This window comes from Brassica napus, chromosome C5 (assembly GCF_020379485.1).
Source record: "Brassica napus cultivar Da-Ae chromosome C5, Da-Ae, whole genome shotgun sequence".
Classification (NCBI taxonomy): domain Eukaryota; kingdom Viridiplantae; phylum Streptophyta; class Magnoliopsida; order Brassicales; family Brassicaceae; genus Brassica; species Brassica napus.
In genome coordinates, this window is record NC_063448.1 from 50,061,894 (window position 1) to 50,086,120 (window position 24,227).

Sequence of the window (24,227 nt, forward strand, 5' to 3'; positions counted from 1 at the left end):
AGCAATCTGTCCTTTCTTTATCATTACCTGCAAATTTGTTTTCCGTATTTTTTCAATTTTGTTTTTTTCGCAAAATTTTAATCATTGAAAGTTTATCTTTTCTTTTAATCTTGGTAAATGTAGCAAAATATATCTTTCTCGCAAGCTCTGTGAAAAGCTTTGCAATTTTCTTTTTATACTAGTATTTTTTAGCCTCTCGAGAGTCAAGAAGCAGTAGACATATTTGAATTCATTTACTCCTTATTTTGCTTTGGAATAACAAATTTCACTATTTTTCTTACTCTTCATGAATCAGAATTACTAGTTTATGTCACACACAGAAAACATTTTGTGACACAAATACTTATTTGTGGTCCATTATAATAATTGCCGACCAAAATTTTAGTGAACTATATATGATATGAGTATATCCTCTATTTATTTAAACGTGAATAATTTTTAGTTGAGTTTAATTACTCTTACAGCTTTACAGTTTACACTGTCATTTACCGAGTTAAGCTATATATGATTGAGACATTGATTAATATTTTTGAGGTTTTGGGATAAAAGGTAACCTTTCTATTGCATCTTTCTTTTTTTCTTTCGATTTGATGCTTTTCATGTCAAAATAAAAAAGGCAATGAGAGTGTTCACATTGATCAGTAGATGGATTGCTGAAAAGTATTTAAATGGATTAATCATTGTCAGTGCAGCATGCCCTAATTCTTGCTTTATGATCCATATACAGTGGTGTTAAAAAAAATGATCCATATACACAATTACTTGAAAATTATACACATATATGGCTTTTAATCTAGAATATCACAAATACAATATTACTGAAATATTGTACACATCTGTGGGTTTTAATATTTATACGGCGTGTATATATGATGCAAAAGTTGAAAAGAAACACTAATTCGGAAAACGAATGATAGAGAGTAGTGGATTGTTTTCAACATTCTAATTATAAGGCCGTCTAGCCAATAGAAGTCATGCAATATATACAAATAAATAAAGAAGTAGTGATAATAATTTGAAATGACATGATAAGGTGATGAATAATGAAGACCAAAAACATAATATCTGATTAGCTGTGTAAAATATAAATAGTTGACTTGTTCGTCAACACACTCCGTGTTTCTTTACCTGAAAATCTAATTATATTGTCTATGTAGTTCCAGCTCCTTGATCCACTTTCGAGTACATTATATAATTGTAAACCATAAAAAACCTTATAGAATTTGGAATTAGTTTAAATTGTTGATATATTTATATGAGTTTTTGGCATATAACACACACTTTTTGGGTCAAAATAAACACACATTTTCTTATACGCTAATTATATATAGGTGTACAGAAAATTTTATATGGGTCTATAGTAAATTAGGCCAGGTGAGATGCATAACATGTAAACCACAAATACAAAGTTATGATTTTGTTAACTTGCACCATATAAGTTACGTTGAAGTTCTGTATCTAACATAATGTGGAAACAATTTTCTTTTAATTCGAGTTATATATTGTCACTAAATTTGGTGACATCCATCCATCTAGAATTAATATATAACACCTCTATAGTGAAAAAGGCTAACAAATTGGCAGTAATAAATACTAGCAAGTAGCATATAAATCTCATAATAGTACTGTCGGTTTGAATGTTGTAATGTGCTTCGTTTGCTTCCCTAGTCGAGGGCTCTGGTTTTGGAGAAATCTTGTTTTCTACCAAGTATGTTTCTAGGGATATATATGTTTTCTCTGGCTCTGTAATCTTTTATTGGTTGGTGTTAAATAATAAACTTCTAGATGATTTTTTTTTTTTGGAACAGAAAATTTCTAGATGATAAAAAATCTGATAATAATGTGTTCTTGTTCATTTATATTATTTCATATGAGGTGCTAGAAATTTACGACACGCTGGTGGCCGTCATGTGCATAAACTGCCAAACGATTTACCTAATTTATTTTCGTAAGCCATAGGTATATCATACATTTAAAAAGTCATTCGAATTACCACATAAAGAGCATGTCTCATGAACAGATTAATTGGTTGTCTAAAATATTTAAAAGAAATTTAAAAGAATTTAAAAATGTTTCGTCTTTTTGTCTTGTTCTTGTTTTATTCCGGAATTATTTAGCTTTTCTTAACGTGATTTTTTTTTTTTTGATAATCCAGGGGTTCCCCACTTACGTGGGTCATTCCCCTGGGCCCGGTTAGGCAGCGGTCCACTTCACCCGGGAGGGCTTTACCTGGGCTGGGGACAAGGCCCAACACCCAGTACCGCATTTGATGACAGAATGGGTAGTTCGCCTCCGCTTGGCGTCGAACCCGTGAGCATGACAATTGGCCCACAAGGTCCTTACCAAGTGAGCTACCACATCCCGTCTTCTTAACGTGATTTGTCCGATCATCTTCCCAATATGAAACACCAGCTCACCCCACACATCAAAAACTTTACAAGAAACCCATTAAATTTATGTGAATCACATTTGAGTATAACCTAATTTTTTCTTTATTTCTTTTGATGATATATAACACACAACCACGAGATCATATGTTACTAAACTAAACCTTCTTTCATAAACTAAGCAGTAGTAGTCTTGTGAGAATATAGAAGAATTTGAAATAATATATAAATCAGTCGGTTATAGGTTCGAGTTCTGCCAGAAACTAAGTTATTATTTGCTTGGTGAGATGAAAATGGAAACATGCTTCAGGCTTCGTTAAAAAACTCAAGACCGGATTAGTCGTCAGTACTAATTTAATTACATTAATTGAATATGAACCTCTCGTAATATAGAACAAAAACTTACTCACGTCTATATTCAGTAAACTAGAAGCTAAACAGTAAGGCTGACACTAAAATAAAATACTAGTATAGATGAAACTTTGATAGGAACCCTTTTTCAAAAAATAAAAAGATGTTACGAAAGTAAAAAAGGGAGGAGGAGCCTTAATGTTTGAAAATATAAAAAGATGTGGGATTCGCTGTACTATTTGCACAGTAAATTTATAGATTTACTTTCTATATACGAACGTTTTCGTTCATTTGTAAACACACCTCAACTTTTCTTCTCTCTAATAATAAACACTCTCTATCAATGTTATAAAATTTTACGGGCATAAATTTTGCCCTTATTTAAATTCCCGCGATACAATAAAATTTCAGTTCTTTTTATAACACGTTATCAGCACGATCACTCTGCGATTCGGTAAAATTTATTTGTATCATTTATACCCTGTTATAATGGTCGGTATACCGCCTCTACTATTATTTATATCATGTTATAATGGCCGGAATACCGCCTATATTATTTACTAGTAATTTAATTTATTTATTGGTCGACCGAGCCGCCTTATATCCTGTTTATTATTTATTGGTCGGCCGAGCCGCCTTATATTCTGTTTATTATTTATTGGTCGGCCGAGCCGCCTTATATTCTGTTTATTATTTATTGGTCGGGCGAGCCGCCTTATATTCTGTTTATTATTAATTGGTCGTCCGAGCCACCGTATAATTTATTTATTACTCTGCATTGATCGGCTGAGCCGTCGCATGATTTGTTGTCATAACATAAATATTTCATTTCCATAATTTTTACTTTTATGAAATTTTATAGATTTGATTGACTGTTTAATACGATATTTTCAGACTGATTTTTAGTGCACTCGACTTAACCCCAACGGTCACAAAGAAAAATTTTCAAAAATTTTCCCTTTCTTCAACGGTCATGAACAGTAATTTTCATCTATAAATACAACTCATTTTCACTCCATTTCATCATCCAAAATATTTCATCTTCTCTCAAAAATTTCAAATCGCTCTCCTCCTATTTTTCAATTCAAGAAAGATGATTCGCGCACTTTTGTTTTTATGTGCCATTTTTATTTGTGTTTCTATTTATGGTTTATTCGTTGGAGAATTTACTCCGAGTGAATTTAAGATGAATATCGGTTTAATTTTTTTTTACATCGCTTCTCCTTGTAATTGCTTGCATGATTAATGTAAACGGTTCCTTTTAATATGAATAATATTCTAATAATTTTTATTTATGTGCTTTAGAAATACAAATGGCAAAAATCGAGAAACTTCAGTTTCCGGCATTGGAAGTAACTGGGACAAACTACACGGCATGAGTTACAAACATGGAGCTTCATCTAGATTCCGAGGAAATACTCGGAACAATAAAAGACGGCAATATATCAACCTCTCATGAAAAGGCTAAAGCCGTGATATTTCTGAGAAAGCATCTAGATGAAAATCTTACGCATGATTATGCGAGAACCAAAGATCCATTAGATCTTTGGAAAGCTGTGAAGGAGAGGTTTGATAACCAAAAGAAAATTACTCTCCCCCATGCACTCGATGAGTGGAAAAATCTACGATTTCAAGATTTTGAAAAAGTGGAAACGTACAATTCCGCTATATTGAGAATAGCGGCGCAATTAGATTATTGCGGTAAGCCTGTCTCGGAAGCAGAAATGCTCGAGAAAACTTACCAAACGTTCCACAAAAATCATTATCTTCTACAAGAACAATATAGAAATTGTGGGTATACGAGGTTCTCTGAACTCGCTGTGGCGCTTATAATAGCGGAGAAAAATAATGAACTCTTCATTAAAAACCACAATGCCCGACCCACGGGAACCAAAGCATTTCCTGAGGTAAACGCAACGGATATAAAAAATCCGGAAAAAGGAAATTATTCCTATCGTGGGTGTGGTCGTGGCCGTGGTCACAATCATGGTTTTGGTCGTGGTCGTGGTTATCGATTTAACCGCAACCATGAAAGGAGTAACAACCCAAGAGGAAGGGGATCCAACACATGGAATCGATCTGATCGGGTAAAAGGGAAAGAAACCCAAGAAAACCCTACTCATAAAAATGAGAACGTCTGTTACAGATGTGGATCGAAGGGACACTGGTCTCAAGTATGTCGAACTCCTCGGCATCTATGCCAATTGTACCAAGAATCTATTAAAGGCAAGGCAAAGGAAGTAAATCTCAATGAACACCTTGTGGGTACAACATCGACATACCTCGAATCCTCTGACTTTATGGGAGATTTCGACGAGGCCACTCATCAAAATAATTGAAGTGCTTGTACTGATCAAGCTTAATAATGCCTAGTGATGCCATAAAATATTATGTATTTCACTTTCAAAATAATGTTGTATTTCAAAATATATAATGTATAATTATTGTGTATTTGTTATTGATGAATAATATGTTTACTGATGAAAGTTTATTTTCTTTATTAATATTAACTATGTTTTACAGAAATGGATAAGAAAGCAAATGGAACAACAACTAAACAAATTGGTAGAGAAGTTTGCATACCAGATAGTGGCACAACGCACACTATACTGAAGGATAAGAGATATTTCTCTACTTTAAAGTCAGTAAAAATGACTATAAACACAATATCAGGTCCTACAGACCTGATCGAAGGAATTGGCAAGGCGAACTTTATGTTGCCTAATGGAACAAAGTTTTCCATAGATAATGCCTTATATTCTCCAAATTCTAAGAGAAATTTGTTGAGTTTCAAAGATATATACCGTCAAGGGTATAACACTCAGTCTGCAACTGAGAATGGAAAGAAGTATTTGTATATAACTTCTGAAAAATCAGGCAAAGGCCTTGTACTGGAAAAATTTCCAGAACTTCCTTCTGGATTGCATCACACTTATATTGATGCTATAGAATCACATCTTGTGATAAAAAGAAATCCAGAAGATGTTACATTATGGCATGATCGCCTTGGTCATCCAGGCACTACAATGATGCGAAAAATCATTGAAAGCTCACATGGTCATTCAATAAAAACCCAAGATATATACCAAAGTAATAAAATGACATGTGATGCGTGTGCTCTTGGGAAATTAATCATAAGACCATCACCAACCAAAGTTGACAAAGAATCACCAAAGTTTTTGGAAAGAATCCAAGGTGATATTTGTGGACCAATACATCCACCGTGTGGACCATTCTACTACTTTATGGTATTAATCGATGCATCGAGTAGATGGTCACATGTTTGTTTGTTATCATCTCGAAATATGGCATTTGCGAGATTTCTAACTCAGATAATCAAATTAAGAGCACAGTTCTCAGATTATCCAATTAAAAGAGTTAGATTAGATAACGCTGGTGAATTCACATCCCAAGCTTTTAATGATTATTGTATGGTATCAGGGATTGAAGTAGAGCATTCTGTTGCTCATGTTCATACACAAAATGGTTTGGCAGAATCATTAATTAAACGGCTGCAACTAATTGCAAGGCCATTGATCATGAGATCAAAACTCCCAACCTCTGTATGGGGACATGCTATTTTGCATGCAGAAGCACTAATTCGGATAAGACCAAGTGCATACCACATAGATATTCCCCATTACAGTTAGCATTTGGAAAAGAACCAAATATCTCTCATCTAAAAATCTTTGGTTGTGCGGTTTATATTCCAATAGCACCACCGCAACGTACAAAGATGGGACCGCAAAGACGGTTGGGAATATATATTGGCTATGATTCTCCATCAATAATAAGATACCTAGAACCACAAACTGGTGATGTGTTTACGGCACGATTTGCCGATTGTCATTTCAATGAGAAAGAATTCCCAACTCTAGGGGGAGACAATAAACAAGTAGGAAAAGAGATCAAATGGAGTGTACCATCGTTATTACACCTTGATCCTCCTACGAAACAGTCAGAACTAGAAGTTCGACGTATCATGCATTTACAAAATATAGCAAATCAGCTACCTGATGCATTTGCTGATACCAAAATGGTAACTAAATCACATATACCCGCTGCAAATACTCCTGCTCGTATTGAAATACCACAAAATGGTGGAACGGCAGTTGATACACGTGAATCAGGAACACGTTTAAAGCGCGGTAGACCTATTGGTTCAAAGGATAAACTTCCTAGAAAACGTAAGGAATGTGAAAAGCATGATACTCCCAAAATAACAGAAAATATTTTGGACGAAGAAAATTGTGAATCTAACGACAATATAAAGCATCTTGAATCTGAAGGAAATCATGAGATTTCTATCAATTACATCCATAATGGAAAGATATGGAAACGAAATGAGATGGATGATATTGATGACGTTTTCTCATACCTTTTAGCAAAGGAAATAAATGAAGAAAACGAAGATCCAGAACCAAAGTCTGTATATGAATGTCAAAATAGACATGACTGGATAAAATGGAAAGATGCAATTCAAGTCGAACTAGATTCACTTAACAAACGAAATGTATTCGGACCTATTGTGCTCACACCCAAAGATGTAAAACATGTTGGGTACAAATGGGTGTTTGAATATGAGAAAAACGAGATTACAAGATACAAAGCTCGTCTCGTAGCCCAAGGTTTCTTTCAAAGGCCAGAAATTGATTATGAGGAAACTTATTCTCCTGTCATGGACGCAATCACATTTAGATTCCTGATGAGCCTAGCGGCCAATGAAAATTTAGAAATGCGTCTCATGGATGTCGTTACTGCATATTTATATGGATCATTAGATACTGATATCTATATGAGAATCCCAGATGGATTTAAAATGCCAGAAACGTTAAGTTCCAAACCTAAAGAGTTATGTGCAATAAAATTGCAAAGATCATTATATGGGTTAAAACAATCTGGACGAATGTGGTATAATCGTCTCAGTGAACACTTAACAAAAGAAGGATACACGAATGATCCTATATGTCCTTGTGTTTTCATAAAGAAAACAACATCCGGATTTGTGATAATCGCGGTGTACGTTGATGATCTTAATATTATTGGAACTCAAAACGAAATCCAAAAGGCATCAAACTATCTGAAAGGAGAATTTGAGATGAAAGATCTCGGGCAGACAAAATATTGTCTAGGATTACAAATTGAGCATTCTCGAAAGGGTATATTTGTACACCAGTCTACATATACCAAACGAGTATTGAAACGCTTTAACATGGATAAAGCTACTCCTCTTAGCACCCGATGGTCGTTAGATCACTTAATGTTGAAAATGATCCGTTTCGACCATCTGAGGAAAATGAAGAAATACTTGGTCCTGAAACTCCATACTTAAGTGCAATTGGAGCTCTTATGTATCTTGCAAATTGTACTCGACCTGACATATCTTTTGTCGTTAATCTTTTAGCGAGATTCAGTTCGTCTCCTACGCGAAGACATTGGAATGGAATTAAACATGTTTTTCGTTACCTTCAAGGACAACTGATTTAGGCTTGTTTTATCCTAAAAGTTCAAAAGGTCAAATGGTTGGTTTTGCAGATGCAGAATATTTTCAGATCCACACAAAGCCCGATCCAAACAGGATACGTTTTACAATGGAGACACTGCTATATCTTGGCGTTCTCAGAACAAACGCTCGTGGCTACTTCTTCAAATCACGCTGAGATCATTGCACTCCATGAAGCAAGTAGAGAATGTGTATGGCTAAGATCAATAAGCCGACATATCTGTTCAAGCAGCGGGATTGACGAAAATACGGAGCCAACTATTCTATATGAAGATAACGCGGCATGTGTTGCTCAAACGAAGGAAGGATATATCAAAAGCGATAGAACCAAACATATACCTCCAAAGTTCTTCTCATACACTCAAGAGCTCGAGAAGAATAAAGAGATTGAAGTAAGATATGTTCGATCATGCGACAATGCAGCCGACCTCTTCACAAAATCACTCTCTACCTCGGTATTCAGGAAACACATCCATAACATTGGGATGCGCCATCAGAAGGATCTATGACTGTTCATTCGAGGGGGAGCTTACGTGGTTGTACTCTTTTTACCTTACTATGGTTTTTTCCATTGGGTTTTCCTGGAAAGGTTTTTAACGAGGCAACAAAGACGTTAAGCGAGAGCGGATAGTGACACCGGCCCCAAGGGGGAGTGTTACGAAAGTCAAAAAAGGAGGAGGAGCCGTAATGTTTGAAAATATAAGAAGATGTGGGACCCGCTGCACTATTTGCACAGTAAATTTCTTTCTATATATACGAACGTTTTCGTTCATTTGTAAACACACCTCAACTTCTCTTCTCTCTAATAATAAACACTCTCTATCAGTGTTATAAAATTCTACGGGTATAAATTTTGCCTTTATTTAAATTTCCGCGATATAATAAAATTCGAGTTATTTTTATAACAAAAGAAACTTTGATAGGCATGTATAAATTATTTTTTCTCCACTGTCCACAAATTATGGGTCTATAAAAGATTATACGTCCCTGTCTCCATGTCAGCTATGCATGGCTTAGATTATATAATAAAAATCATATTCTGACACCACATAAATAACTATTTTCTAGATCATTTGAAAACATGCATGTGTTAACAAGTTTGAATGATAGTAATGACTGATTATGATGATACATGACAGATCTGGACGTTCAACTAAAAACCAAGGTCTGATTGATTTCGTTTTCTTACTTGCCTACGAAGTGGTCTGAATTTTCACAAACATGAGACTGACATAAATATGTAATATTGTTAATTATCATTTAGCGAAAAAAAACCTTCAGCAAAACAAAAATTTGTTAATCATACCATTCAAATAAAATAAGATCGAAAGGTTTACAGTGTATAGAGTCAATCAGTCACAGCGAGTTCACGAGCGGAGCATATATCAGGAAATGGTAGGGCCTTTGATTATGAAAATGATTGAGCTAACACATGGACCCCTATTTAACAATCAACTAAATACAATAATGATTAACCCATAAGAGTGATTAAATTTCTTTTAACAGTCGCACCTAACTTGTGTGATTGTTTTTTTCAGAAACAATCGCATCTAACTTTCATATAGTCTTTATTTTTCGCCTACGTTGCTTTCCACCACTTACCTTAGTAACACATGCACAACCTCAACTATTTTATGTTAGCTATTTATGCAGGGATAACTTATCCGTTTACAGTTTGTTTTCAAAATACATAATTTAGTTAAAAGAAGGTATATTATTTAATATTCATGGAACCCTCTATCATGTCACCTTGGGTAATAGACACGCCTGAAAACTACACGTCGAGTGGACCGTACTGGACCGACAGGGACATGTGGGAAGATATAATTGGATCCTAATCAGAACAGGGCCATGTAGTCTGGTCGTCGACTTCGCATACGCCCTTAACAACATCCCCATTGAGGGATCATTCAATGGGTTCACACACATTCCTATATAAAAAAAATATTATTATAATTGTGACTTATGAACCTGCCTCTTCCAGTTTCACCGTAGTGAATCGGTTCAAACACTGTAGCGCGGGTCCCACGACACATGGTGGTCTACGATTAGTCCAGATATTAAATTTTTTTTACAGAAAAATAAAAACATTAAAATAATAAAAAATGAGAGGTTCAGAAGAGGTTCACTGATGTGCTTGCTCTAAGAACACACCCGTTCCCGTGTTACTATAAAACGTCACCGCTGGTCCCCCACATGAACCAGACAGATACTAGCCATTTACCCAAACCGGTTCGAGTAAACCAAAACATATTAATACCACTGCCACATTAAATCGCTTACAATGATTTTTTTTTCTTTTTGAACAATTAAATTCGCTTACGATGCGGGCTTAAACATTTTCAAAAAAGTTTAAAATTTTTTTGTACACTATATTCATTATACTAAAATAAATCTTAAAATAACTTAATATTATATTTTTAATTATATAATTAAAAAAAATTATTTTATTAATATTTAATTATATAATTTATGTTTTTAACTTTTTACTAATATACTTTTTCAGATAACAATACAATATATATAGAAATTATCTTCTTTTTTTAATTATATTTTTAGATTTTGGATAATTCAATATTCTATTTTTAATTATATAATTAATAATTTTATTTGTTTAATATTTAGTTATATAATTCATGTTTTAAACTTTTTACTAAAAGACTTTTTCAGATAACAATACAATATATACATAAATTATCTCTTTTTTAAATTATATTTTCAGATTTTGGATAATTCTTACTATTATTAATTTTAATCAATTATCTAATCAAATAAATTAATTTTTTTTATTTTATTTTTTAATTTAGTTATACATTTTATTCATTAAGGGTATAAACAATATTATTCATTCTAACTTTTAACGTGAGAGCTCGATTCCAAAAATTTACTTTTTAATTATATAATTAAAAAAATTATTTGATTAATATTTAAATATATAATTTATGTTTTTTAACTTTTTACTAAAATACTTTTTCAGATAACAATACAATATATATATATATAGAAATTATTTTTTTAATTATATCTTTTGATTTTGGATAATTCAATATTCTATTTTTAATTATATAATTAAGAATTTTATTTGATTAATATTTAGTTATATAATTCATGTTAATTTCGTTTTTATTTTTAAATTTAGTTATACATTTTATTCATTAAGGGTATAAACGATATTAACTACTCTAATTTTTAACGTGAGAGCTCGATTCCAAAAATTTACTTCGCAAATAATAGTATAAATATATCGGGTAATTTTGCGAACAGGCTATTAGTCCACTAGACAATACAACAAATGAATATTGGCGGTATGAACGGGTTTTACCACGGAAAAATTAGAAAACCGAGTTAAATCGAGATTGGTACAAAAAAATTGCCATACGTGAAGTCGTGAATTAAAAAGGAACCCTTTTGCCTTTTTGGGTTGCATTATTTTGATATGATGCATCATATCTTGTAATTTGTGTCCAAAATAAAGTAGATGTTGAAACATAAGACGAAAACGTTAAGCAAATTTGAGTTCACGAGGCTTACATACCTTTTTCAACTCAACTATGTCTTAGCCAGACTATCGGATGGTTGTACAGATCTGTAACGACCCGGATTTCTTGAACCATAGTCTTCTTTTATTATTTTATATTAATTTCCCAAACCATTCATTAAACCAAGTTTGGTTTAATGATTTAAGAAAAGTATAAACCATTCGATCTTTTACCTTCTGACTTCCTCCCGTGTGTATGGGCTATTATATATTACCTAATAATACATATGTATCATCTTCTTCCTCTCAAGGCAGCCGCCTCCTCCATCCAAGCTTCTTTGATCTCCCATAATATCTCTTTCTTTATCTCTAATCCTTTTAATTGAGCTCTTGTGCTTGGCCATCGAAGAAGACCTGATGTATCCACCTTCTTCAACCACCACCGGCCACTGTCATTGGAGGAGAGCCACTGTCGCTGGAGAATCACCGTTGGAGAGCACCGGAGCTATCTCCACGCTTTGTCAGTGATGTGACGGTGAACCGAGATGAGGTGACACGAACCCGCATTGGAACCACAACGTTCGCCACCACCAACCACCACGGACACCGATCTACACCACCTCCTGCCGCGAACCACTGGGGTGACTCCTCTCATTTCACCGTAAAGCCGCACTCTGGTAGGCTGAACCACCTTCATCAACCGTAAGCCTCATGCGTATGATTAAGTTGTCTCATTTTTCCTCGTTACTTGATTAACAAGTATAATTGTCATAAACCCTATTTATATTTTATTTTAGTTATGCCTCTTGCCTTGTGTTTGTTTCTTTCTCCGATCTGGTGTGATGTGGGCGAGACGTCGAGAGCTAAGGCAAAACCCTAGTTTTCTTGTTGTTCAAGTTATGTCGTTATCTTCTATCTGTTTCCGGCTCTACGATATGGCAAAGATGAGGGTCTATTCCGTAAATCTCGTACCAGTGTAGAATTCTCTCTATCGTAGTTTAGATTTCGAATCATGATCCGTCTGTTTGAATTGAGTCTTGGTTGTTAGATAGTTCATTCACTGTAAACTGGAACTAGGGGTCTAGAGGATTAACTGTTGATTGATTGTGTGATGTTAAGAGATGCGATATATATATGTATGAGTAGGGACTATGTGCGCGGGCGGGGGCTCAGAGATGTATGGGCTAGCGACGCTACTTTGATTGTGCGGGCAGGGGTTCAGAGACGTCTGGACTTGCAATGCTACTTATGCGGGCGTGTGGTGCAGAGATGTTTGTACCATGGACGCTACTTGAGAGGGCGGGGGTACAGAGACAAACTGTACTAGCGATGCTACGTATTATACACTACAAGAAAACATCAAGGATTCTGAGGGAAAAAATCGTCGGAATTTCGTCGGAATATCGTTATTCCGACGCAATTCCGACGAAATACGTCGTCAGAAATAATTCCTCGGAATTTCTTTTTTCCTCTGAAATCCCTCGGAATTTTTCGACGGAATTCCGAGGAAATAAATTTCCGAGGAAATTCCGAGGATCCCTTGTTTGTCGGAAAAGTCCTCGGAATATACCGAGGTAGAACTTCGTCGGGATAATTCCTCGGAAGTTCATCGATCGATGCGTGTTTGGACATATATACATCGATCGATAGGAGTATACCGACGGACTTTTTCCTCGGTTTATTCCGAGGAACTGTTCCCTCGGTATATTCCGAGGGATCCGTTCCTCGGAATTTTCCGAGGGAGTTGTCCCTCGGAAAATTCCGAGGGAAATGTCCCTCGCTATATTTTAAAAAAAAAACGGATCGATCGATGCGTTTTTGTTCAAAAACGCATCGATCGATGTAGTGAAAAATATAATTAATTTCCTCGAAATGTAAAAAATATTAATTTTTTTGAAAAAATAAAATTTCTGAAATTTAAATTCGAAAATATGAAATTAAAAGTAAAATTGAAATCATACTAATTAATATTCAAAGTTTCACAAATAAAAATAAAACATTCCGAGATTGGGGAAAAAAAAACTACGGGTCTGGCACGTCCGGGAACACCTCGTTCGGGTACATCCTCTGCATCATCTCCATCATTTGCTGGTTCAGCCTCCTCTGTGCCTCATAGCCCGCCTGTTGAGCCGCCATCTGGGTCTCCAACAAAGATATTCGATCATCTTTGTCCTTCAACTGAGCCGTAAGTACTTCTGGATCAACAAAGGGCGGTGGTGCAGAAGAAGGAGGAACCGACCGGGTGCGACGACCCAAACCGAACAAACGTCCCTTCTTCTTTGGAACCGACTGAATAGAAAAAAGCCAAATTTAGAAATTTAAACCAAGAAATAAATGAATTGAACTTTAAAAAAAAAGAACTTACGGATTCAACGATTTCGTTGATTCGAAACCGGGACAAGTTGGTCGAAGCCGTCGAAGCGTCATCCTCGGTTTGAAGCTGAGACACTTCGTCTACCACCTGAGTTTGGACCAGGTCGACCACGTCCCTCACAAGACCGTCATCAATCTGGCCGGTCTTCTTGTTGGTATACGCCCTCCTCATTAGGGCGAGATCATCGACCGGCTCGCCATCATTTTCTTCCGCCTTGAAAAAAAACATAAAATTAAAGAAACATTAGAAATTAGAAGAAATGCACAATAAATTTAAATTCTGAAACTCAAATAATTGAAGAAAAAGCGGTTGAACTTACCATGCGATCTCCGAGAGTGGCAATAGATTGAGCACCCAAGTTATGCTTGTAGATGCCCTTCCCTTTACGGTCGCTCCTGCGGTTGGTGGAGTTGGTGGAAGAAGTTTCTTTCGTCTCCTCCTTATCCCAATGCGCACACAACTCCTTCCAGACCGTATCGTTCATCGACTTTGGGACCTTTTAATTAAAAAAAAAAGAAAAAGTTTAATAAATTAAAAAATAGTTTAATAAATTAAAAAATTGTTTAATAAATTAAATCGAACCTTATTGATTTCCCACTTCTTCTTCCACTCGTGGATCTGCTTCCCATAGTTGTCCATTACTTTATGGACGAAGTGGTGATAGATAAAGAGCGTCTCATCGGAATTCCAGTTGAACTCTTGCTGAAAAAAAAACACAATTAGTAGAAAATTTATATTAAAGATTAAAAATATAAGTAAAAAATTAGAATACTTACCGCAAACTGACGAAACCACAGAACCTGCTTGTCGGTTGGGAAGTGAGTGAAAGTCGGATGTCCACTGTCGAGGGCCGAGTACATCATACGGTTGATCCATGCGCTGATCCCGTTCCCGGATCGGTTGAACCTTATTAAAAGAACAAACGGTTAATAATGAATCCAAATTTAAAGAAAAAAAAATGTTTAATTACCATGTTTGACCCCGTCCATGTGGATACGGAGTGAGATACGGAAGATGGTCACGACCGGGCTGTTGAACCAACTCCGCAACCCTCATCACTCCCGGAGGACCCGGAGGAACAGGAGCGGATGCAGCAGCGGGAGCGAGAGGAGCATGAGCGGGTGCAGCAGAGGGAGATGTATGGTTGGAGCTGTGGGGCGAAGGGGAATCCTGAAAATGGCTGGAATCCCGAGACTGGCTCCCCGTACCACCACGACCACGACGCTGTCGAGGCCGGGTCTGATCATCATGAGACCTGTAAATTAAAAAATATATATTTAATAAATACAGAAATATATAAATTAATTTTTTTATTAAAAAAAAATCCCAAATAATTTAATCACAGAAAAAGATTTATATATATTAAATTTTTTTAATAAATATATAAAAATAGTTCTAATAAACAAAAATAGTTTTAATAAATAAAAATTGTTTAATAATTAAAATGTTTTGTAAAATCCAAAAAATCGAATTTATATAGAAATTTTTTTTTGTAAAATCCAAAAAATCGAATTTATATAGAAAAATCGTTTTGTAAAATACAAAAATCGATTTTATATACAAAAATCGATTTTATAAATACAAAAAATAAAAAAATTATAAAAAAATTCTAAATCAATTCAACAAAACAAATTATTCAACCAAATCACAATTCTAAACCTATTATACAACCAAATCACAATCCTAACCAATCACCCTAACAAAAATCTATCAAAACTACACAAAAACCTAACAAATAGAACCTAAGAGAGTGGGATAGGGTCCTTACATGATTTGTGTAAGAGAAGAGGGAGATCGCCGGAGATATCGTCGGATTTCAGGGGGAAATCGCCGGAGAGAAAGAGAGGAGTCGCGCAGAGGAAGAAGAGAGAAATGGGGAAGAAGAAGGGGCTCGTGGTTATAAAACCTAGGGTCCGACGGACATTATCCGTCGGAATTCCGTCGGAATTCTAATTTCAATTTTCGCGAAATATTTGCCCGGTAAAATGAAAATATTCCGAGGAAATTCCGACAGATAGTAAAATATCCGTCGGAATTTCCTCGGAATATTCCGAGGAAATACCGAGGAACTAGTGTTTGGGGTTTCAAAACATCAATTTTTTTTGCCGTATTTCATTTCTTATACAATTGTAATGCATACCATTGAGGATTCTTTGTATACATGAGCATAAACCATGAAATAACAAATTTCAAAACTAATTGAAAGTATTCCCTTTACCGTTCGTTAAAAGGTATAAGTGTTTCTCTTATGTTGCGAGATTTCGTTCATACAATCGGAAAAGTGTTAATTATACGGTAAGGAACAAATTTTTGACTTCATAATGAACGTAAGACACTTAATAAGGGTTATATAGGTGTTATTCAAACGGCAAAACGTTGTTTTCGGTTTAAAAACCCTATTTCCTCGGAATTTCCTCGGATTATTCCGAGGGAACTCCGACGAAACCCTCTTCTTCCTCGAAATTTCCTCGGAATATTCCGAGGAAATTCCGACGAACTAGTGTTTGGGGTTTCAAAACGTAATTTTTTTTTAAAAAACGCATCGATCGATGCGTTTTTGAACAAAAACAAATCGATCGATTACTAAGATGGCCCGGGCCGTAAGATTGTGATCGATCGATGAGAGTATCCCATCGATCTATCGACAATCTGAATTGTTCCTCGGAATTTCCTCGGAAAATCTTGTATGTTTTTTTAAAAATGCATCGATCGATGCGTTATAGAACAAAAACGCATCGATCGATTACTAGGATGGACCGGGCCGTAAGATTGTGATCGATCGATGAGATTAACCCATCGATCTATCGACAATCTGAATTGTTCCTCGGAATTTCATCGGAAAATCTTGTATGTTTTTTTAAAAATGCATCGATCGATGCGTTATAGAACAAAAACGCATCGATCGATTACTAGGATTTACGGGGCCGTAAGATTGTGATCGATCGATGAGAGTAACCCATCGATCTATCGACAATCTGAATTGTTCCTCGGAATTTCGTCGGAAAATCTTGTATGTTTTTTTAAAAATGCATCGATCGATGCGTTATAGAACACAAACGCATCGATCGATTACTAGGATGGACCGGGCCGTAAGATTGTGATCGATCGATGAGAGTATCCCATCGATCGATCGACAATCTGAATTGTTCCTCGGAATTTCCTCGGAAAATCTTGTATGTTTTTTTAAAAACGCATCGATCGATGCGTTATAGAACAAAAACGCATCGATCGATTACCAAGATGGCCCGGGCCGTAAGAATGTGATCGATCGATGCGTTATAGAAACAAAACGCATCGATCGATGCGTGTTCGGAAAACAGAATTATAAGGCAAAACCCGACCTTTTTTGGATCTAAACCTTAGAACTCTCATCCCCTCCGATTTCCCCTATAATTCGCCCCCCCCCCTTTCTCTCTCTATAATCATCCGATTTGAACAATTTTGGGCTCTATTCCACTTGATTTTTCGAGCTCTACCTGATTCCTACACTCGTCTTCACCCTAAGACAGGTATACTCCGCGAATCTCCACATTCTGAAATCGTGTTCTTGAGCAATTTTTTGGGTTTTGTGAATTTCTTATTTCCGTGTTGATTCCTTGATCAAATATGCATGAAACAGATGTTTAAACATGGAATAGAACACAATTGTCTGTGATCAACGAGTTTGGAACATGATTTGAGATGATTTAGGGATAGAGAATTTTTTTCAATTTCGTTTTTTTTTATCACAACTCGATTTTGCTTTTCATTTTCATGTTCAGCTTTGCCTTCTTAATTGATTATAACCATGTTGAGAGCAATGATTCTATTTTGTAGAGAATGAAGCGCACGAAAACATCAGCAAAGAAAAACACACAAGAAGCGGGTTCGTCACAGCTGGAGAAGCAAAGGCCAAAGAAGTGGGATAAGTCTGATACCACCCACTACAACAACATGAAGAAGGTAGCCGTTCCGGCTACACAACTAGCATGTCCTGAGACGATGACAATATTGGGAATCAAAGCAGACATTGAAGGACTGTTCCAGAACATGGGTCTAGGCCAACTATGCAACCTCAAGGAACCCACTTATCCGGAGTTGGTACGCCAGTTCATAGCATCCGCATACGTCACCCGTCCCGATGATAGCCATCAGGAAGGTTTTCTGGCATTCGTAGTGCAGAAAGTATACTATGAGGTATCTTTCACAGACCTCTGCGGACTATTTGGATTGAGTGCGGGGGAGAGGACATATGGTCTTTATTGGACTTCAGAGCTGTTGAACTTCTGGGAAACGATTGGCACAGGGGTTTATAGATCTTCTCAGGCAAAGGAGTCACTTATCCGGAGCCCAGTACTGAGATATGCGACACGCCTCATTGGCTCATTGCTATACGGGACAACCACAGCCGCATCAGTCACGCAATGGGAGTTGTGCCTCCTGTACCAAGGTGTGAGGCATTTGCTACCGGCATTTGGAAACTCTACATTCCCACCTGCTACTGCCTTCAACATGGGAGCGGTGCTGGCCGCAAACTTAGCAGGATACAAGGGGAAAGTAACCAAATCCAAGAGCAATGCATGTGGATTTGGTGCAGTGATTACTCGGATCCTTAGACATGTGGGTGTAGACTGTGAGAACCACCAGGTAGCACTGGACAGATCGAACAACATTGCTTGGAACTACCTGGATGTCATTTCTCTAGTAAGTAAGGAGTTCATAGCTGGTCCCCACTCGAGGATCGATCGGGATGGTCCTTACGTCTACGTATTCCAGGACCGAGCGAAGAAAACACTCTACTGCCACCTGCCTCAGATCGGCCTGACTGCTCTACTTTCAGAGGCTGCAGTTGAGTTTCTACCCCCTGCTACCGCACTAGTAGACAAGCCATCCTTCTTCACGCCAAAATATCAGACCAAAGGCAAGGGCGTGGTTGATGAAGAAGGACAAGATGAGGCTGCACAAGCCATTCCAGATGATTCACAACCCCATCAGCTACTCCCATCAGACTCCAGCCAGTACAAGCTGCAAGAGCTTCCACCGAACGCCACTTCGCGCCAGCAACAACATTGGAGAGATCAGAGCATAAAGACAAACAACGACATGCTACACAAGATCTGGGCTGCCATTTCACGTATCAGGCCGTGTCGTTGCCAAAAGGATGATGTAGTTCATCGGGACAACTCTCCATCCAGCTCTGGTTCGGGTTCGAGTGGTACACACATGGTAAGAAAGAGGTCCAAGAGACCCAACGATGCAGGAACATCTGGAGCAGGAGACGAGGAGTAGGAGCTATCACCGGCTATTTTATTTTCTTTTCTATTCTAACGTTTTATGGTCTTATTTTCTGTTAATTTTGAACTGAGTTTTTTTTTAGGTTTCTTAATTATGAGTTCGTATTTCTTTTACATGGTTTCTTTGTTTTATTTGGTTGTGTTTTGTGTAGCTTTTAATTCGTATTCAGCTTTGCCTTGCTAGATAAACCAAATAACTATTATCCAAGGAAAGAGGTTATATCAAGTGTTCCTCGGAATTTCCTCGGTATTTCTTAAAAAAAAAAAAAAAAAGTTCAATGGTAGTCTGTTTCCGAGTCATCATCACCAGATGAATCTGAATCTGGATCTTGGTGAAACTCTCCAATTACTGGTTCATCCTCTACGTGAACGACGGCTTCCTCTCCAAAGTCGGTTAAATCGACTACAAGGCCAACTCCAGCTAAATCTTCTGCTGCACTACAGTTGCCGGATGTGCTTGGTTGTAGTGGGTCTTCCAGCTCAGAACTTCCCTGAACTCGGCCTCTCGGGTTGAGTCTTGTAACAGTAACCCATGGATCATCTCTGTTCCTTACCCGGGGGTACTTGATATAACAAACCTGTAACATTTAGAAAAATTATAAATTAATACACATGATGATGAATCATTCTGAATAATTAACATTTAATTACCTGATCGGCCTGGGAAGCAAGAATGAAAGGATCATAATATTGCAGCTTTCGCCTCGAATTTACTGATATAACACCAAATGCATCTGTTCTCACACCTCGATCTGGGGTGTTGTCGTGCCAATCACAATAGAAAACAGTACAGCGCAATCCAACCATGCCCAAATACTTGATTTCCAAAATCTCATGTATGTGTCCGTAGTATACATCATCTCCTGATGCAGAACAAACGCCAGCATCATAAGTCGTACTCGAACGTCTCCTCTTCTGAGTTGTGAATGCATATCCTCGAGTACAAAATCTCGGATATGACTTCACAACAAAGTTTGGTCCAACGACCATCTCACGTATCCAATCGTCAAATGTTTCACCTCTGGCCAAACCAGCAGACACCTATTAATAGCACATATATATATATTATATCAATAAATGTGAATTAGTATAAATATGTGATAAAATATATTTTAATTTGTTTAAAGCACTCACATAAGTAAACATCCATCCAGTAAATTCTCTCTGCTTCATTTCTTCTAGTTCGTCCTCTGTGGCGTATCTATACTCGAACCGCTTTTCTGCCATGAAAATCCTGTATATGATGACAATAATGTAATTAATTAAGATTTAAATTTCAACTTGTTAAAATAAAAATTTGTAAGCTCATTTATTTACCTCTCATATTGAAGAACGTCTTCGCAGTTGGTGAGCAAATATGTTTGCAAATGACTGCGCTCCTGCTCAGTAAGTCGACGGTCCTTTGGTTTTCCGCTAAGTCGTCCAACGTCTGTGAAAATGTCTGGAACCGTAACATGATATGTTGCCCGTTCGCCTCTATCATCATGCCGAGCAGGTCTTCTGTTTTTGGTCTGAACTTCTGCTGGAAAGTAGTACTCGGCAAAGTTTGAAGTTTCTTCATTGATCATCTGTGCGACTATAGAACCTTCCACCCTACTTAAATTTTTCACCATCTTCTTCAAATGGAACATATACCGCTCATACAGATACATCCATCTATACTGCACAGGACCACCAAGTTCCAATTCTCTTGCCAGGTGAATAACAAGATGCTCCATAACATCAAAAAATGAGGGAGGAAATATCTTCTCAAGGTTGCACTGAATCACGGCTATGTTAGTCTTCAAATTTTCAATACCTTCAAGAGTCACTGATCTCGTGCATAAATCGCGGAAGAAACCACTTATCCCTGCAATTGCTTCATGAACATTTCGTGGTAATATTTCCTTGAAGGCGAACGGAAGGAGGCGCTGCATCATTACATGGCAATCGTGGCTTTTCAAGCCAGTAAACTTTCCTTCCTTTCTGTCGATACAGTTACGCAAATTTGATGCGTAACCGTCTGGAAATTCCACATCGTTTGAAATCCAATCAAAGAACGCATCTTTTCCCGCTGCATCAAGTCGGTATATGGGAAAAGGAGCCCTACCATTCTCATCAACATGAAGTTCTGAACGAGCACATATATCGACTAAATCCAGTCTTGACTTCAAATTATCCTTTGTTTTACCTTGAACATTAAGGATCGTGTTCATGAGATTGTCAAAAAAGTTCTTCTCAATATGCATGACATCTAAATTATGCCTTAGCAGATGATCCTCCCAGTATGGCAGATCCCAGAAAATACTTTTTTTGTGCCAGTTATGTAGTTCTCCAACAGCATCTACCGGAAAACGCTCATGTCCACCGACTTCTGGCGTCCTTTCTGCACCAAAATCTCTTAGTTGTATCTTCAAATCTTTCCCACAAATTTCCGGAGGTGGACTGTCAAACACCCTCTTGTTCTTCGTAAACAAATTCCTACTCCTACGATATGGATGATCAGGTGGTAGGAATCTCCTGTGACAGTCAAACCAACACGTTTTCCTTCCGTGCTTTAGTTGGAAAGCATCAGTGTTATCTTGACAATATGGACATGATAGCCTTCCATGCGTTGTCCATCCAGACAACATACCATATGCTGGAAAATCACTTATTGTCCACATTAGTACTGCCCGCATTTGAAAGTTTTCTTTACACGAAACATCGTATGTTTCAGCACCTTGAGCCCATAGTTGTTGCAACTCATATATTAGTGGCTGAAGAAACACATCAAGTGATCTCTTAGGATGCTCTGGTCCGGGAACGAGAATCGAGAGAAACAAAAACTCTCGTCGCAAGCACAAGTTTGGGGGGAGGTTGTATGGTGTAAGAATGACGGGCCATAGAGAATACTGTCTTCCACTCTTGCCAAACGGACTGAAACCATCAGTACATAATCCAAGGTAGACATTTCTTCTCTCATACGCAAAGTCGGGATACTTTGATTGGAAATGCTTCCACGCTTTTGCATCTGAAGGATGTCTGATCTCACCATCTGTTGAGTGCTCCGCATGCCATCTCATTGGTTGCGCTGTGCGTTCAGACAGATACAACCTCTGCAACCTTTCCGTCAAAGGTAAATACCACATCCTTTTATATGGCACTGGAACTCTTCCAATTGTATCTTTATAACGAGGCTTTCCACAAAATTTGCATGTAACCCGCTGTTCATCCACCCTCCAATAAATCATGCAGTTGTCGCTGCATACATCTATTACCTGATACGATAAACCAAGACCAGCTACGAGTTTCTGAACCTCGTAGTATGAACCAGGAGCTACATTATCCTCGGGTAGAATACCTTTTACAAAATCAGCAATCGCATCCACACAGTCTTCAGCCAAATTATAATCTGTTTTAATGCCCATCAATCTTGTAGCAGATGATAAAGCTGAATGACCATCTCTGCAACCTTCGTACAATGGTTGCTTTCCAGCATCCAACATATCATAAAATCTCCTAGCTTCTGCATTGGGTAAATCTTCCCCTCTAAAATGATCATTTACCATCTGCTCAGTACCTACACCATAATCTACATCCGTTCTAATTGGTTCTTCTAATCTAACCGCTGGCTGAGGTTCACTAGTACTACCATGTTCATAATCAGTTTCCCCATGATGATACCAAATTTTGTAACTTCGTGTAAACCCACTCAAATATAGATGAGTCCAAACATCCCACTCTTTAATAACCTTTCTATTTTTACAATTAGAGCAAGGACATCTTAACATACCTGTTTTTGCTTCCGGTTGTCGGTGAACTAACCCCATGAATTCAGTTATACCTCGTTGGTATTCTTCCGTAAGCAATCTCGTGTTCGGATCCAAATGAGGTCGATCGATCCAAGAACGAAAATAATTTGAAGAAGACATATTTTTTATGAATCAAATTCGTGTGTAAATAGAGTAAGAGGGAGGATGAAGATATGAAGTGAATGAAGAGGAAGAGGAGTGCTTGTATTTATAGTTTAAATCCTGCCGACATACCGAGGAAATTCCGATGGAATTCCGACGGACAAAACTAGTTCGTCGGAATTTCCTCGGAATTTTGTAAAATCCCCCAACGGCTCTCCAACGGCTATAATATTTCCTCGGAATTCATCGGTTTTTTCCGAGGAACAGAGTTTTCCTCGGAATTTCCTCGGAATATTCCGACGGACTGTAGTTTCCTCGGAATTCCGTCGGTATATTCCGAGGAAATTCCGAGGAAACCCAATTTTGTGTTTCCTCGGAATTTCCTCGGAAATTCCTCGGTATATTCCGAGGATTTCATTTTCCGTCGGAATGTCCGTCAGAATATCGCTGTTTTCTTGTAGTGATATATCCATATGAGGAGATGCGGAGTGTATAGACTAGCTATGTGCTATCATCGCATTGTTTGTGTTTGTGTGATGCGCTAGGCGTCGTGTGTGTTCATGTTAGAGCTAAACTTCCATAGTGGGAGTTCTATTTACTCAAGTCAGTGGTTTGCGTGTTTAGCATCATATACCTCACGGAGTAACTCTCCTGTTACTCACACTTCCTATTCCTTCCCCTTTCAGGTGAGACTGACGAGTAGGAATGATTGCTGGTGCTTTGGGAGTTTTATTTCATTTTTTTTCAGATTTGCGGTTTTATGCTTTTACCGATATTTTTGAGATTTATTTTGTTATTTGAATTTATGGCTATTTATTGGATTTACGACTTTGGAGTTGACTTTTGAGAAGTAATAAATGGAAATTTCAGACTTTTTTATTTATTTAAGTTATTTTGGAAAAATTCGGGTGTTACAAGATCCGATCATGGGCGTAAAGAAGGTAAACGGCTGTCTCTCCTTGCTCATGACAATATGATCAAAACAC

At 37.1% G+C, this 24,227-nt stretch overlaps 1 protein-coding gene and 1 long non-coding RNA gene across 2 annotated transcripts; one reads left to right on the forward strand and one right to left on the reverse strand.

Annotated features, from left to right (window-relative positions):
• Positions 1-11,938: 11,938 nt before the first annotated feature.
• On the forward strand, positions 11,939-24,120 carry LOC125587037. Its single transcript, XR_007323612.1, has 2 exons — positions 11,939-12,421; positions 23,928-24,120. It is a non-coding gene; the product is annotated as an uncharacterized LOC125587037 (long non-coding RNA).
• LOC125587036 lies at positions 12,850-15,149 on the reverse strand. Its single transcript, XM_048757133.1, has 7 exons — positions 15,064-15,149; positions 14,870-14,999; positions 14,676-14,795; positions 14,413-14,589; positions 14,085-14,306; positions 13,746-14,008; positions 12,850-13,469 (listed from the first exon to the last, which is right to left on the reverse strand). The coding sequence occupies exons 1-7, from the start codon at positions 15,147-15,149 to the stop codon at positions 13,079-13,081; spliced, it is 1,389 nt and encodes a 462-aa protein (XP_048613090.1). The 3' UTR covers positions 12,850-13,078.
• Positions 24,121-24,227: the final 107 nt, after the last annotated feature.

Coding starts and splice junctions, on each gene's coding strand:
- LOC125587036 (XM_048757133.1), bottom strand. CDS start 15,149: ATGAGGGTTGCGGAGTTGGTTCAACAGCCCGGTCGTGACCATCTTCCG. Junction 14,009..14,084: donor TCAACGAAATCGTTGAATCC/GTAAGTTCTTTT, acceptor TTTTCTATTCAG/TCGGTTCCAAAGAAGAAGGG. Junction 13,470..13,745: donor TTCCCGGACGTGCCAGACCC/GTAGTTTTTTTT, acceptor GAATTTTCCGAG/GGACAACTCCCTCGGAAAAT.